This window comes from Rhinolophus sinicus, chromosome 12 (assembly GCF_057876585.1).
Source record: "Rhinolophus sinicus isolate RSI-liver-muscle chromosome 12, RSI-T2T, whole genome shotgun sequence".
NCBI lineage: Eukaryota > Metazoa > Chordata > Mammalia > Chiroptera > Rhinolophidae > Rhinolophus > Rhinolophus sinicus.
In genome coordinates, this window is record NC_142512.1 from 37,814,979 (window position 1) to 37,827,718 (window position 12,740).

At 41.5% G+C, this 12,740-nt stretch overlaps 1 protein-coding gene across 2 annotated transcripts in view; it reads right to left on the reverse strand.

Moving 5' to 3' along the window:
• NPEPPS (aminopeptidase puromycin sensitive) overlaps window positions 1–1,713 on the reverse strand; it is a 69,931-nt gene extending 68,218 nt beyond the window's left edge. Inside the window, exon 1 of one of the 2 annotated variants that reach the window (XM_019740636.3) lies at window positions 1,175–1,713. In XM_019740636.3, coding sequence (XP_019596195.1) covers window positions 1,175–1,426 — 252 coding nt within the window. In that variant the 5' untranslated portion in view covers window positions 1,427–1,713. The remainder of the gene's footprint in view (window positions 1–1,174) is intronic. The other variant, XM_088802225.1, reaches the window with a different exon arrangement.
• Window positions 1,714–12,740: the final 11,027 nt, after the last annotated feature.

The following is a 12,740-nucleotide window of genomic DNA, read 5'->3' on the forward strand; positions in this document are numbered from 1 at the left end:
TTCAAAGACAACTGCCAACTTGCAATTCATTCAAACACTAGACTACATTTCTTTCATTTCACTGGTACATACACACCCTGTTCTTGAAGGTTGAGGCCTACTGATTTTTCCCCGACTGCAGTAGGAAAAGAAATGAAACAAAATATATTTACCATCATTCTTTTTAAAGATAACTACTAAAGAGTTCCCATTTTTCATTACAAACTTCACATAATACATCATATAACATGGTTATTACAAATGTCTACTGTTCCGGACCTTTGTAGGACATCAATATTAATGGTCTCCAAAATCAAACAATACTTCAGATAATGCTGCGAGGGGGTGGGGGGAGGTGGGGACAGCATGAATCACCAAAAACTGCAATGAAGAGTAATGGAATATTTTAACCAGTGGTATGCTAAAACTATCGCTTCTTTCAGAGGAGGGTACTGCTAAGCAACCATCGCTGTAGCAATAAATCCACCTGCTTCAAAGGCTGCAAAGCTAGGAAGATGGGAAAACAGCGGAGATGGGGTCCTCCTTCAGCTTCTCTAGGGGTTAGGAGAGAATAAAGTCACTGCTGCACTGTCACTTGAGGAGAAGGGGAGGGGGAGGGGCGGATCATCTTGGAAACCCAGCCCCTGGGCCAGAGCAGGCGAAGAGAACTCAGCAAGGCTGCCTGGGATTAACATTCTCCTCGCCCTCTACCCGCTTCTAGAATCTCCCCTCCTCGCTAACGCGCGGCGGCCTGAGTCCCAGATGACCGCCCCTTCCAATGTGCCCTCGGTGGGGCGTAGGGAGAACCACAGAAAAGAACTGAGTCAGGAGGTTGAGACTCCGTGACCCCTCTGGCTTCTCCCAACACAATCCAGCCTCTCCCAGGACACTATCAAGCCGGGAAGGGCCGGGGGTCGGAGGGATGCCCCACACAGGTGTGCTCGCCCCGGAGGGGCCCGCCGGGTCCCGCGGCACTTCCCGCAGCGTGGCCCGGGGCCCCAGCCCAGCAGGGCAGAGCACGCCCGCCCGGGCGCCCCGCGGCCGTCCCGGAGGGGCGCGCCCGTCCCAGAGCCGGCCTCCCCAGCCCCAGGCCCGCAACGCTCAGGCCCTCCCGGCCAGGCCCCCAGCCCAGCCCGCAGGCGCGGCCTAACTGCTTGCCCAGCAGCTCGCCCCCGGCGCCGGAGGGTCGCTGTACCTGGGCGGCGGCCTCCAGCTTGCCCTCGAAGGTGAAGTCCAGCAAGTCAGGCTTGAGGCAAAGGCTGTAGTTGATAGGGGAGACATCGGCAGGCAGCCGCTCGAAGGGCCTCTTCTCCGGCATCGCTGTGAGGCCCAGGCTGTGGAGGCGGCGGCGGCGAGAGGAGCGGCTGAGGAGAAGGAGGGGAGGAGGCGGAGGGCCGAGGAAGAGCAGGCGGCGAGCGAGGGAGGGGGCGGCGGCTGCCAGCCACATCCACCGAGCGCGGGCGATCGCCAGAGGAGAGCGACCGGGTAAGCGTGGGGGGCGGGGGTGAGACCCAGCCCAAGCGCCCCGGGCCGGGAGGGAGTTAGTGCGGGCGGGCTGGCTGCCTACCGGGAAGGGGGCGGAGGGGAGGGCAGGGGAGGAGGGCCTGGAGGGAGGGAGGGAGGGAGGGAGGGAGGGAGGATAGAAGGAGGGCGGGCGGCAGCTGCGTGCGCGGCCCCGCCGGGCGGGCGCGCAGCCGCCGGTGTGTGTGCGCGCGCGCGCGGCACGGCAGGGGGCGGAGCGGTGAGGGCGCGGCTGGCTGGGCGGAGGGCGCGGGTTCGCGGGCGCGAGCTGGGGGCGGGAGGAGGCTTGCTGCTGCGCTGCACCTGTTGGCGCTGCTGGGGAGAGAGGATAGACAGCTAGAAGGAACCAGCGGAAGGGTTTGAGAAGCGGAGGGAAAGGTGTAAGTCCCGATCCCCCCAGCTGTCTTTAGAGATTGAAGCCTAGGCAGTTAGTCAGTGCAGTCAGTGTTAAATGTTAAAATATAAATTCAGAGCAAAAGCCCAAACTGGATTTTTACCTCCAGATCAGTGGAAAGCCCTGACCCGAGGCTCTTTAGCCATAATTATTCGTTATTTTAAGTAGCAACTTCAAGGGATATGAAAATTTTTGTCCGAAAACCTTTAATAATCCTCGTTACTTAAACCAATGCGATTTGGATCTTTGAGGGAGAGATTTCAAGTTCAGATTTTTGTTTCCATGATTCAATGTTCAAAATAAGATATATTTTATCTTTTTCCCGTTTTCATCTGTTTCTGATTTAAAAAAAAAAATAGAAGACCCTTTACCAATTGTGGCCTCTTGAAAAGGTAAACTAACTGTGGCTCCCTCAGTTCTTTTGATATTTCGCAAATTGAGATATATATTTAACATAAGTATATATTAATTATATGTAAATGTGTATTACTTTAAAGTGTTAAGGGCAAGGAGATTTATCCATAATCCCCATATGTCTTTATACAACCTTCTCATGTTGAAACCCTTAATTTCAGAGCTCAATAATGAATGTTGCACTGGACCGGCACTGTGCAATAGAATATAATGCGAGCCAACTAAGTAACTTTAAATTTTCTAGTAGCCACATCAAAAATTTAAAAAAGGAAACAGGTGAAATTGATATTATCTTATTTAATCCAACAAATCCAAAATGTTAATCATTTTAACATGTAATCAATAGAAAAAATGTTAATGAAAATTTTTTCTGTACTAAGGCTTTGAAATCCAGTATGTATTTTACATTTACAACACATCTCAATTCTGACTAGGCACATTTCCGGTGCCCAATAGCCCCATGTGACTAGTGGCTATTGGACACTGGGCCTGCCTTATTAGCGGAATCCTACATACCTTTTAGGACAGACAGAAAACCTGCAATCCTTTCAAACTAGCAGGTGAGATGGGGCTTTTTTTTTTTTTACATGGATGCGTTTCTATGACCACTTCTTGGTCATAGAAATATCTATGACCACTTCTTGGTCATAGAAATAATAACAATTTTAATAACAGAGTAATAATATAATTTAATAACTAAATAAGAAGGTACTGAGTGCTTACTAAACACTTTTCATGTGTTAATTCATTTAATCCTTTCAACAACTCTGTTAAGCGGACACCATTGTCCCTATTTTACAAATGAAAAAACAGGCACACAGAGATTCAGTGAGTTGCCCAAGGTCATACAGCTAATAAGCGGCTAAGCTGGCATTAGAACCCAGCCTTTTTTTCTCTCTCCTGGAAAATTTTACAGAAGCTTCCCTATTTTTCTAACTCTCCTATTTTGTTTTATTGTAATACATCTGTATCTTGGCTTCTTAAAAGGTATTTTCAGTATGCAAGAGCCCATAAAGCTCTCCATGAACTGATCTTCCCATTTTCTCAGACTTGTTTCTCCTTATCCTTTAACACAGATTCTCCAGTCTTAGCAACCCAACTTGTTTGCCTTTTGGACCTCACAGCTTGCTCATTCTCTCTTCTCTACCATTGCTTATGCATTATTGCTGGAAAGATCTCATCCTTTTCAGTAAACCCATGCCCCTCCCTTCCTTTAAAACTCACCTTTACCAGAAAGTCTTCATTGACTAACTCCGCCCAACTCTAACCCTTTTCCCATCAGTTCCCAAGTACTGGTTTTTGCTGATTTATTAGTACTTGTTCTATTATTCCGTAGTTGTATTTTTTAATGTTTTTATATGGATGTTTTTTCAAGATGTACTACTAGCAAGAGCTTGACTTCTAATTATTTTATGACTGTCAGTACTGAGTGCTGCTCAAAGTACACCTCAGTTGTTATTGACCCAAATGACCAAGAGAGAATATTTTACCCAGTCTGTAGCCTTTCCTTTATGTACAGTTGTGTGCCCCACAGAAACCCACAGTGCCCTGCTATGTGAACATAAGACTAGATTCAACCTTCTTTTATAAAATCAAAGAAAATTATTTTTTGAAAATACTAGGGCCGGCTCGGTGGCTCAGGCGGTTAGAGCTCCGTGCTCCTAACTCCGAAGGCTGCCGGTTCGATTCCCACATGGGCCAGTGGGCTCTCAACCACAAGATCGCCAGTTCAACTCCTTGAATGCCGCAAGGAATGGTGGGCAGCGTCCTCTGCAACTAAGATTGAACACAGCACCTTGAGCTGAGCTGCCACTGAGTTCCCAGTTGGCTCAGTTGGTTGGAGCGCGTCCTCTCAACCACAAGGTTGCTGGTTCGACTCCCGCAAGGGTTGGTGGGCTGTGCCCCCTGCAACTAGCAACGGCAACTGGACCTGGAGCTGAGCTGTGCCCTCCACAACTAAGACTAAAAGGACAACAACTTGAAGCTGAACGGCGCCCTCCACAACTAAGATAGAAAGGACAACAACTTGACTAGGAAAAAAATCCTGGAAGCACACACTATTCCCCAATACAGTCCTGTTCCCCTTCCCCAATAAAATCTTTAAAAAAAAAAAAAAAAAAGAAAAAAAAAAAGAAAATACTAGAGGCACAGACTTCAGGGCAGCAGTAATTGTGACCCTACTGAGGAAAAATGGGGGAAATTTATTTGGCCCCATTCCTAGTCCCATGACCCAGGAGGTTCCAATCTAACAAGTCGAGAGTGAACCAGATCTACGACTTGACATAGGGAAATGAAAGGTTGTGTATAGTTCCCATAAAAAACACCAGTGAACAATCCGACATGTGCTCCAGACAGGCTCCTCTGGAATAACTGAAATGAAGAACACAAGTACTCTTGGAAATTCATTTCCCTCCATGGTGCTTCAGAAGGAGTGGGGAAGTCAGTAATGTCTCAAAATCATTAGCCCTACTTTTAATAGATTTCCAGGCTTCTCTGTTTAGAAACCCTTGAAAATCTGCAAAAGAAATACCTATGCAAGTTGTGTACTTCAATAAAAACTTAAGGAAGAAAAAATTAATTCAAGTCATTCTAATCTTAGGCACTTTTATCTTTAGTTTTCAAACACTAGTCTGAGAATCACAGGACATAGTCCCAATCTTATCACTGACTTTGTGACCTAGAGCAAATCTTCTTAGTTTCTCTGCTTCAGTTTTCCCGTTTGTAAAGTAGGTAAGTGCATAATGTATGCTTTTCTCAAAGAAAAATATTATTTTACCTGTGGCTTGGGAATTTCTAAAAAAAAAAAGTCTATCATGTTCTTAATGTCAGAATGCTATTCATAGCAAAAGTGGTAAATAAAGAATTAGTATAAAGTACATATAAAGTAAATGTAAGTCATTGAAAGAGATGTTTCAATGCAAAGAGAATATAAAGGAGTTGGGTTAGGGAGCCAAAATATTCAGGCAGGAGGGAAAGACATACTGGCTGTTAAACTTTGAAAGTAGAAAAGAAAGATATGAAAGAGTTTGGAAGACCATTATAAAATCCACCACACTGGATCAAAACAAAGCTTTACTGTTATTATTTAGCCTCCCTGACTTAGAAATTATGGCCTTCAGTGACAAAATCAAGCATGGAAATTATAACTCTGATTCCACTAATATGAGTCTTACCTGCAGAAGATGGTAAAAGGGTTCCAAAAACCAGGGACACAGAAAATTGGAGAGCAATCCATAGGAAGTTGATGCTATGAGACCCCAGCCTCGATTCTTTTCTGTAACATAAAATGGCTGTTGGAATGACTGTTGGAAATGTAGGGAGTAGATGGAATGTTGCCTACCCATCCTGTGTTCTTCATGAAAGGGAAGTAGATTAATTCCATGTGCTTTAAAATACATATATACTGATGGATAAAACCTATATAATAGGGGCCGGCCCAGTAGCTCAGGTGGTTGGAGCTCCGTGCTCCTAACACCGAAGGGTGCCCGTAAACTATATCTAATAGGGGCCAGCCCGGTAGCTCTGGCGGTTGGAGCTCCATGCTCATAACGCCGAAGGCTGCCAGTTCGATTCCCACATGGACCAATGGGCTCTCAACCACAAGGTTGCCGGTTCGACTCCCACAAGGGACCTGGAGCTCAACTGCGCCCTCCACAACTACGATTGAAAGGACAGCAAGTTGACTTGGAAAAAATTCCTGGAAGTACACACTGTTCCTCAATAAAGTCCTGTTCCCCTTCCCCAATAAAATCTTTAAAAAAAAAACCAAACTATAGCAGGGGATACAATATGTTCAAATATATATATATTTGAAGGTGGTAATGTGACATTATGTATATCCAAATGTGGTCAAAGATAGTTCCTCAGAGTCAGAAAGAGTTTTATTTCTCTTGGTATCTTTCCATCAGGAAGTTGAAAAAGTCATACGTTTCCACCTGTCTTACTTCCTTTCTGTCTTCCCCTCCCCTTTTTTTAGTGCTTCTGCTTCCTTTTTCACAACCACTACCCCAGGATTATTTACCAGTCCCAAGTGACTGACAGTCACTTGACTAAACCCAGTGACTAAACCCAGGCTCTTTGTTGATGGTCTTCAAATTGAGATGAGCCTGTTTGGCTGTGCCCTCTTGTAAAGGATTAGCCATCAGAGTCTTGCAGAACGTGAGTTAGGGACTAAAGCCAACACCCCCTGCTGCAGGCAAGAATGCATATGTCTGTGTCTGATGCGTGGGTCTCTGGAATGCTGCTACAACATTTCTTGTGGAATCCCATGTCTTTAAAGGTTACAGTGTTCTGGAACTGGCATGCTGGAGTTGACTTAGCAATGATGTTGCCTTGACTTCAAATTCAAAAAAATAGATGAGGGCTCAAACTAAACCAGACCCGCGGAAGTCTCAGAAGCTTGGCAACAGTCAGATAGCCTCAGTTTCTCCACCCTTGGCTCTGTTTCTGTTTGCTTTTCAAGTCAGTGACAAGAAGGATTTACATCTGAATTAGTTCTCACTCGATACCTGATCCCATGCCTAGCAAAGAGAATGGTTTCAATCTCTGTCCAACCCTGGGTTAAGGGTGGGGTGAAGGAAAGATACCTAAAACATTAAGGCCTGCAGGCCTGGTGGATCACATCTTATGGGCTGTGGTTTTATGAGAGCAATTTGCCTTGGAGTTTTAGCCACGTATCTTAAATAACAGAGGATGAAAATCTGCTGCTGCCAGCCTCCCTAATTTGCTTGGGAGTCAAGATTAATAAACACTTAAAAAGTGTAGGGGAAGCTAAAAATTGGCTTGTTGGCCTGCTTGTACACATAAATAACTGAAAGTCATTTTGTCCCCAATAAATTAATAATGCCAGAGCTGAAGAGAGACTGCAAGGTAGGACCCTTTCATTTTCAGATATTCTGCATTTTCTAGGGAAATAGTCTCAGTATGGAGGCTAATCTTTGGGATCTGGTATCTTTTTTTTTTTCTTTGTAAACAAAATCTTGACGGTAATAAATCTGTTTTATGAATTGACTCAAGAAGAAGCAAAAGGGACAAAAAGCAATTCAAACTGTTCATATTCTTTAGCCCTGGGAAGCTGTACCAGCAGGTTTCTAGATATGGTCTATTTTAGTTCAAAGTGCGATCACACTGTATAAAATATACATTCACTGAGAATAAGGCATAGCACAGTTACCCTAGGGACCTGACATCAGGAATTAAGGCAGGCCAAAAAAGTTAAAACTCTTTAGGCAAAAAGGCACAATTCAGACATTCAAGAGAGATTTATATTTTTCTTGCCCTAAACCTGTATAACTATGAAGAGGAAGCCCCAGTTTTAGGAACTTTGCATCGGGGAACCCTGATCTTACTGGGCTCTATCCTGATGTGTCTCAGTGCCAAGAGATGCCAAAGTATGACATCTTTGTTTAGCCCTATGTCCTTTTGCTAAAGTGATTCATGACTGTTCATCTCAATGTAAGAGGATATCAGCAGGTGAAGGGGTGGGGGACAGGATCAAAGGAATTGAAGAGGGGAAAAAAGGAGTCACTATTTTACATAAAATGTTATTCTTACTGTCTGACGAGGTAAATCACTTTCTTTGGTTTTTATTTTTTCCAGGAACTATAGTTCTATCCAGGTTGGGTTCAGACTTGAATTTTTACAAATTAGAGTCCTGAAAGCAGGCATACGTTTCATCCTCTTAATCAAGGAATTAAAATGGCAATTTCTTTAAGGCCTTTGTTTTCCCTAACTTTTCCCCTCTCCCTGGTAAAGGGACAGAGAAGCCCAGTATGCCACGTTATAAACACCAGGATTCAACCTTACATTTTTAAGGATAGGCAGAGTAGGTTGGAAATGGGTTCCTTTTGCTTTGTTCTTTTTAAATTATTATTAGAGGGGGCTTCAAATCAAAGAGAATCAGAAACTGACACAAGACAGAGATAGAAGTGGTAATTTGCCCAAGGTTAACTGCAAAGCAGTGACTAAAGCCATGATGAGAATTTCTGACTTCTAGTCCTGTCTCTTTTCCACATATCCTTATAGTTGTGGGTAACTGTCAGAGGACAAGTATTGAAATATTAGGGGGACTATATGCCCTAGATTTTACTGAACAGTCCTGATTTCACATATTCCCCACTGTTGTCATAGCCATGTACCTGTCCTAGAAATTCCAATATTCCAGCACTTGAGTTTAAAGAAAATGAAAGAAAAATGGTGTGTCTGGGAGTCAAGGCAAAGAGGGCACGTGATAGCTGGTGTCAAGACAAGGTAACAGGAAGGAGACAGAAAGATCTGATTGCTAGAATAACCAGGCAGCTCAAATGAGGGTAATAGAATCCCATGCCGCAGAACATCAGCTGATGCTGAAAAGAATGCTCTCTGCATGAGTGCTTAAAACAGACCCAGAGCAGTATTGCTTTTTCCAACCCACCACTGGAGCACTAGTACTCCAGCCTCCATCGGAAACAGGCTTCCACCTTGGAGATCCAGATCCCACGTAATAGGACAAGTCCTGTAAAGCAGAACCATGGGAGTAATCTTTTAGTGAAAGGGGTGGAGGAAGACCTTCATTAGAAAAAAATACATTTTCCTGTAGCAATTTTAAAGTCCTCAAACTGCTTTACAAAATCAGGTCTGTTCCTTCCTCACTAAGAATAGCAAACCTAGCAAGAGAAACAAGTTCTCTAGGCTCACATGGTTAGTATGGTTGATCCTGGGCTCTTAGCCACTACACAAACAAACCCTAGAGATCCAATTGAAGTATCCTCTTTATTTAGTACTTACCCATTACTACTCTAACTAACTGGAAATACATTTAAATGCTTTTCAACGTACTTTTCAGTGTGAAAGAAAGAGGAAAATCCAAGGAGCAGAAGAAAAGTTCAATTCTTCTTTTACCAAGATCATTGCTAACCTTGTAATTCCATGTAGTAACTCTGAAGACACGTTGTCATCAGCCAGGAGAGGCCTCTGGTTCTGCAGAGTAGGCCAAGTAACTCTTCCCTAGGGTTGCCATATAAAGTACAGTGTGCCTAGTTAAATTTGATTTTCAGATAAATAATAAATAGTTTATTAGTATAAATATGTCTCATATTTCACATGACATGCTCATACTAAAAATATGCAACACTGGGGAGGCGGGAATACTTATACTAAAAGCTATTCATTGTTTATCTGAAGTTCAAATTTAATCGAACACCCTGTATTTTTATTTGCTAAACCTAGCAACCCCACCAGTAGTCTGTTTTCAGATTTTGAAGATGGCAGCCAGTGGCTTTTGAACTGTTTGATTATACAAAAGGGAATTTTAAAATAGCTTCGTGTGTTTGCAAAAAGTCTTTTTCTTGAGAGTCAATTGGCATTCTGTCATGTTTAGTTTTTTAGACTATGAAACTCCTAAAGGATTCTCTCTCTTCTAAATTTCATATACCCCAGGGTATTAACCTTAGTGGAAAACAGCACAGTTTAACATCAACTGGCTCCATAAAAATCAACTTGTTTCTTCAGATATTTCAAATGCTTTAAATACTTTTTCTGAGATTAAATACCCGTGTTCAAAATAGGGTGGTGATTGTGCCATATTTTATAAGAGAAATTGCTGTGCGAGTGATGTTGGCAAGATTATGTGGAGTAGCAGCCAACTGCTGATCTACCACCCCAGGAAACCAATGTGATGGTTTTCCAGTTCTTTCTCTCACCACTGTTACTCTCTTAATATACTTTCAGTGTTTCCATTCACCTGTAAATGATGCAAGCAGGTGTTATAGACCTGATTTTGCCACTCCTGTAGATACCAAAGCTTAACCATTTTAATGGGGGAGGAAAAAAACCAAAACACTGTGAAGAATAAATCGTCACAGAATTTTATTCAAGGAGTATCCCAAGAGAATCTCACATTTTAACATAATCCAAGAAAAGGAAATCTTTTCCATAATTATTAATAATTTGGTCCTTTAGAAAAATCATCTCCTCTTACCTGTTTCTTAAACATTTATTGAGTTTATTGTGAGGGGGTTTCAGATTATAAAAATGTTACTCGATCAACGTAGGGAATTCAGAAAATTTAGATGAGCATTAAGAAAACAAAGGTGCACAATGTGATAGATGATATATTATAGAATTGTACCCTTGAAACGTATGTAATTTTACTAACCATTGTCACCCCAATAAATTTGATTAAAAATAATAATAATTAGTAATTCCAGAAACATAACTGTTAACATTTAGTATACTGCCTTCCTGTCTTGTTTCTACGTAATTATACACAACACACACACACACACACACACACACACACACACACGCACCCTTACCATGTTGGGCTCATTGTCTATTTCACATATTATTCAAGTATTTATATTATTAAATATTCTTCAGTACAACTTAATGGCTATAGATACGTGTTAACTTATTTAATTTGTTAATTTACAAATTAGTTAACTTTTTAAACTAATTTCCTATTTTTGGATATTTAGTGTTTCTAATTATTTTTGCTGTTTTAAATGTAACCCATATAAAACCAGGCTGATAAGTAGCTTAAGCTAAGATTTTAAAGAAATATCATTCCAGAACTTAAAATGAAAAATAAGAATCAAAGAAAAAGAGGATGAGGATGAGAAGGAAACAGAGAAAGAAGGGGGGAGAGAGATTGAGAGGAAAAGAAAAAGTAAATCTTTTCTCTCTCAAGATGAAAACAAAGGGTTTGTATTAATGAGACATAGCAAAACTTCTCAGAATCCTCTTTTTTCCCTCTTAATACCTCTTACTAGAACAATTATTTGAAGCTTCTCTCCCAACTAACCCCTTTTCTCCTGTTTCCTCCCTTCCCTTCCTTTTCCCATCATCTCTTCCTCCTCCACCCCAAACGTTCTGATAAAATCCTTCTCCCTTTCCTGTAAATATCTGCCTTTTTCAATGTAAATTAATTTAAAGCTGTATTTCATTTTCTCCAGGATCCAATTCCTTCACTTCACTGATTTAGAAGCAAAACATTTTTTTTGCCCTGTGGAGGAGAGAGGAAGGTTGTAAAAACTCATACTTACTATATTTTTTCCTATCATATCAAGAAACTGTATGAACAAATCTATAGATAGATAGATAGATAGATAGATAGATAGATAGATAGATAGATCAATCGATCGATCTTTTGTCCCCTACATGTGATTGTTTTCTTAGGCTAAATATCTAGAAGTAAAGCCCTGGATCAAAGAGTGTGAACAATTCTAAGGCTTTTAATATACATTGCCAAACTGACCTCTAGAAATGAATGTACCAATTCATACTCCTTTCAGCAATAAATGAAGATATCTGCTTCCATACCCTCCAGCATTATTAGCTTCATTTTCTTTTAATCTTTGTTAATTTGGTAGGTGAAAGTGGTATCTCATGGATTTTTTTTTTAAATTATTTCTTTCATTCCTGGTAAGGAAAAATTTTCTTCATATTGGCCATTTTTATCACTTTGGTGACTTGCTGTACACTTTATACTATGTATCCTTTCACTTATTCCCCCAAGTCCTACATGAAGTATATGTTATTATTCTCATTTTGGAAAACTGAGAAATATATGGATTAAATGACTTTCGTGGGATCTCAGTGGCTAGTAACTGGCAGAGCCAGTGCCAGAACCCAAGTCAGTCTGGCTCAGAACAGGCACTCTTTCCTTCTCAACACTTGATCTTCCCGTGATCTCTTTCTAAACTTCAGGGCTAAAGTAATTGAACCCAGAGAATGGAACAAGACAAGGAGGAACAGCGCTTGAGTTTCTTTTTAGCTCTTCCCTAATGTGAAGATGTGGCCCACTCAAGAGCAGATGAGTTCCCATCATGCTTTTCATTTATATATTAAGAACAATTAAAAGACCTTATTTTCTCTTGATAGTCATCAGACCTCCTGGCTTTCCAATAGTGCCACCCAAATCCTTCATCTCTCTCTAGGACCTCTTAGTGCCTTAGTTTCTTCATCTACAAAATTAGGTCTTGGAGTAAGGTATACAAATGTCCAATCACTATGCTGTATACCTGAAATTAATATAATATTGTATGTCAACTATAATTGAAAAACACATTTTTAAAAAAGAAAGAAAAAATTAGATGTTGGACTAGATAATCTTTGAAGTTCTTTCTAGGTCTTAACTTATTATTTTCTATTAATTTTCTGTAGAAAAATTTACTATGCTCACATCCATCAGCTTTGGCTAATAAGGGCTGCATTCAACAGTTTGTGAAGTTTAGGAAATTCTTCTTAAGAATGCCTTTTCCTCCCTGACCTACCTTTCTGTCTTTCTCATTGTCTTTTCCCCTTGATATGTTGTATCATTTTCCTGAGGACTCTCTCTCTCTCTTCCCTGGATTTGGATATTTCCTCCCCAATTTTGTTCCCATGTCATAATCTTTGTGTCTTTTGTGTTTCTACTTTCCCCCCCTCTATGTTTCTCTGGATTCTTTTTTTT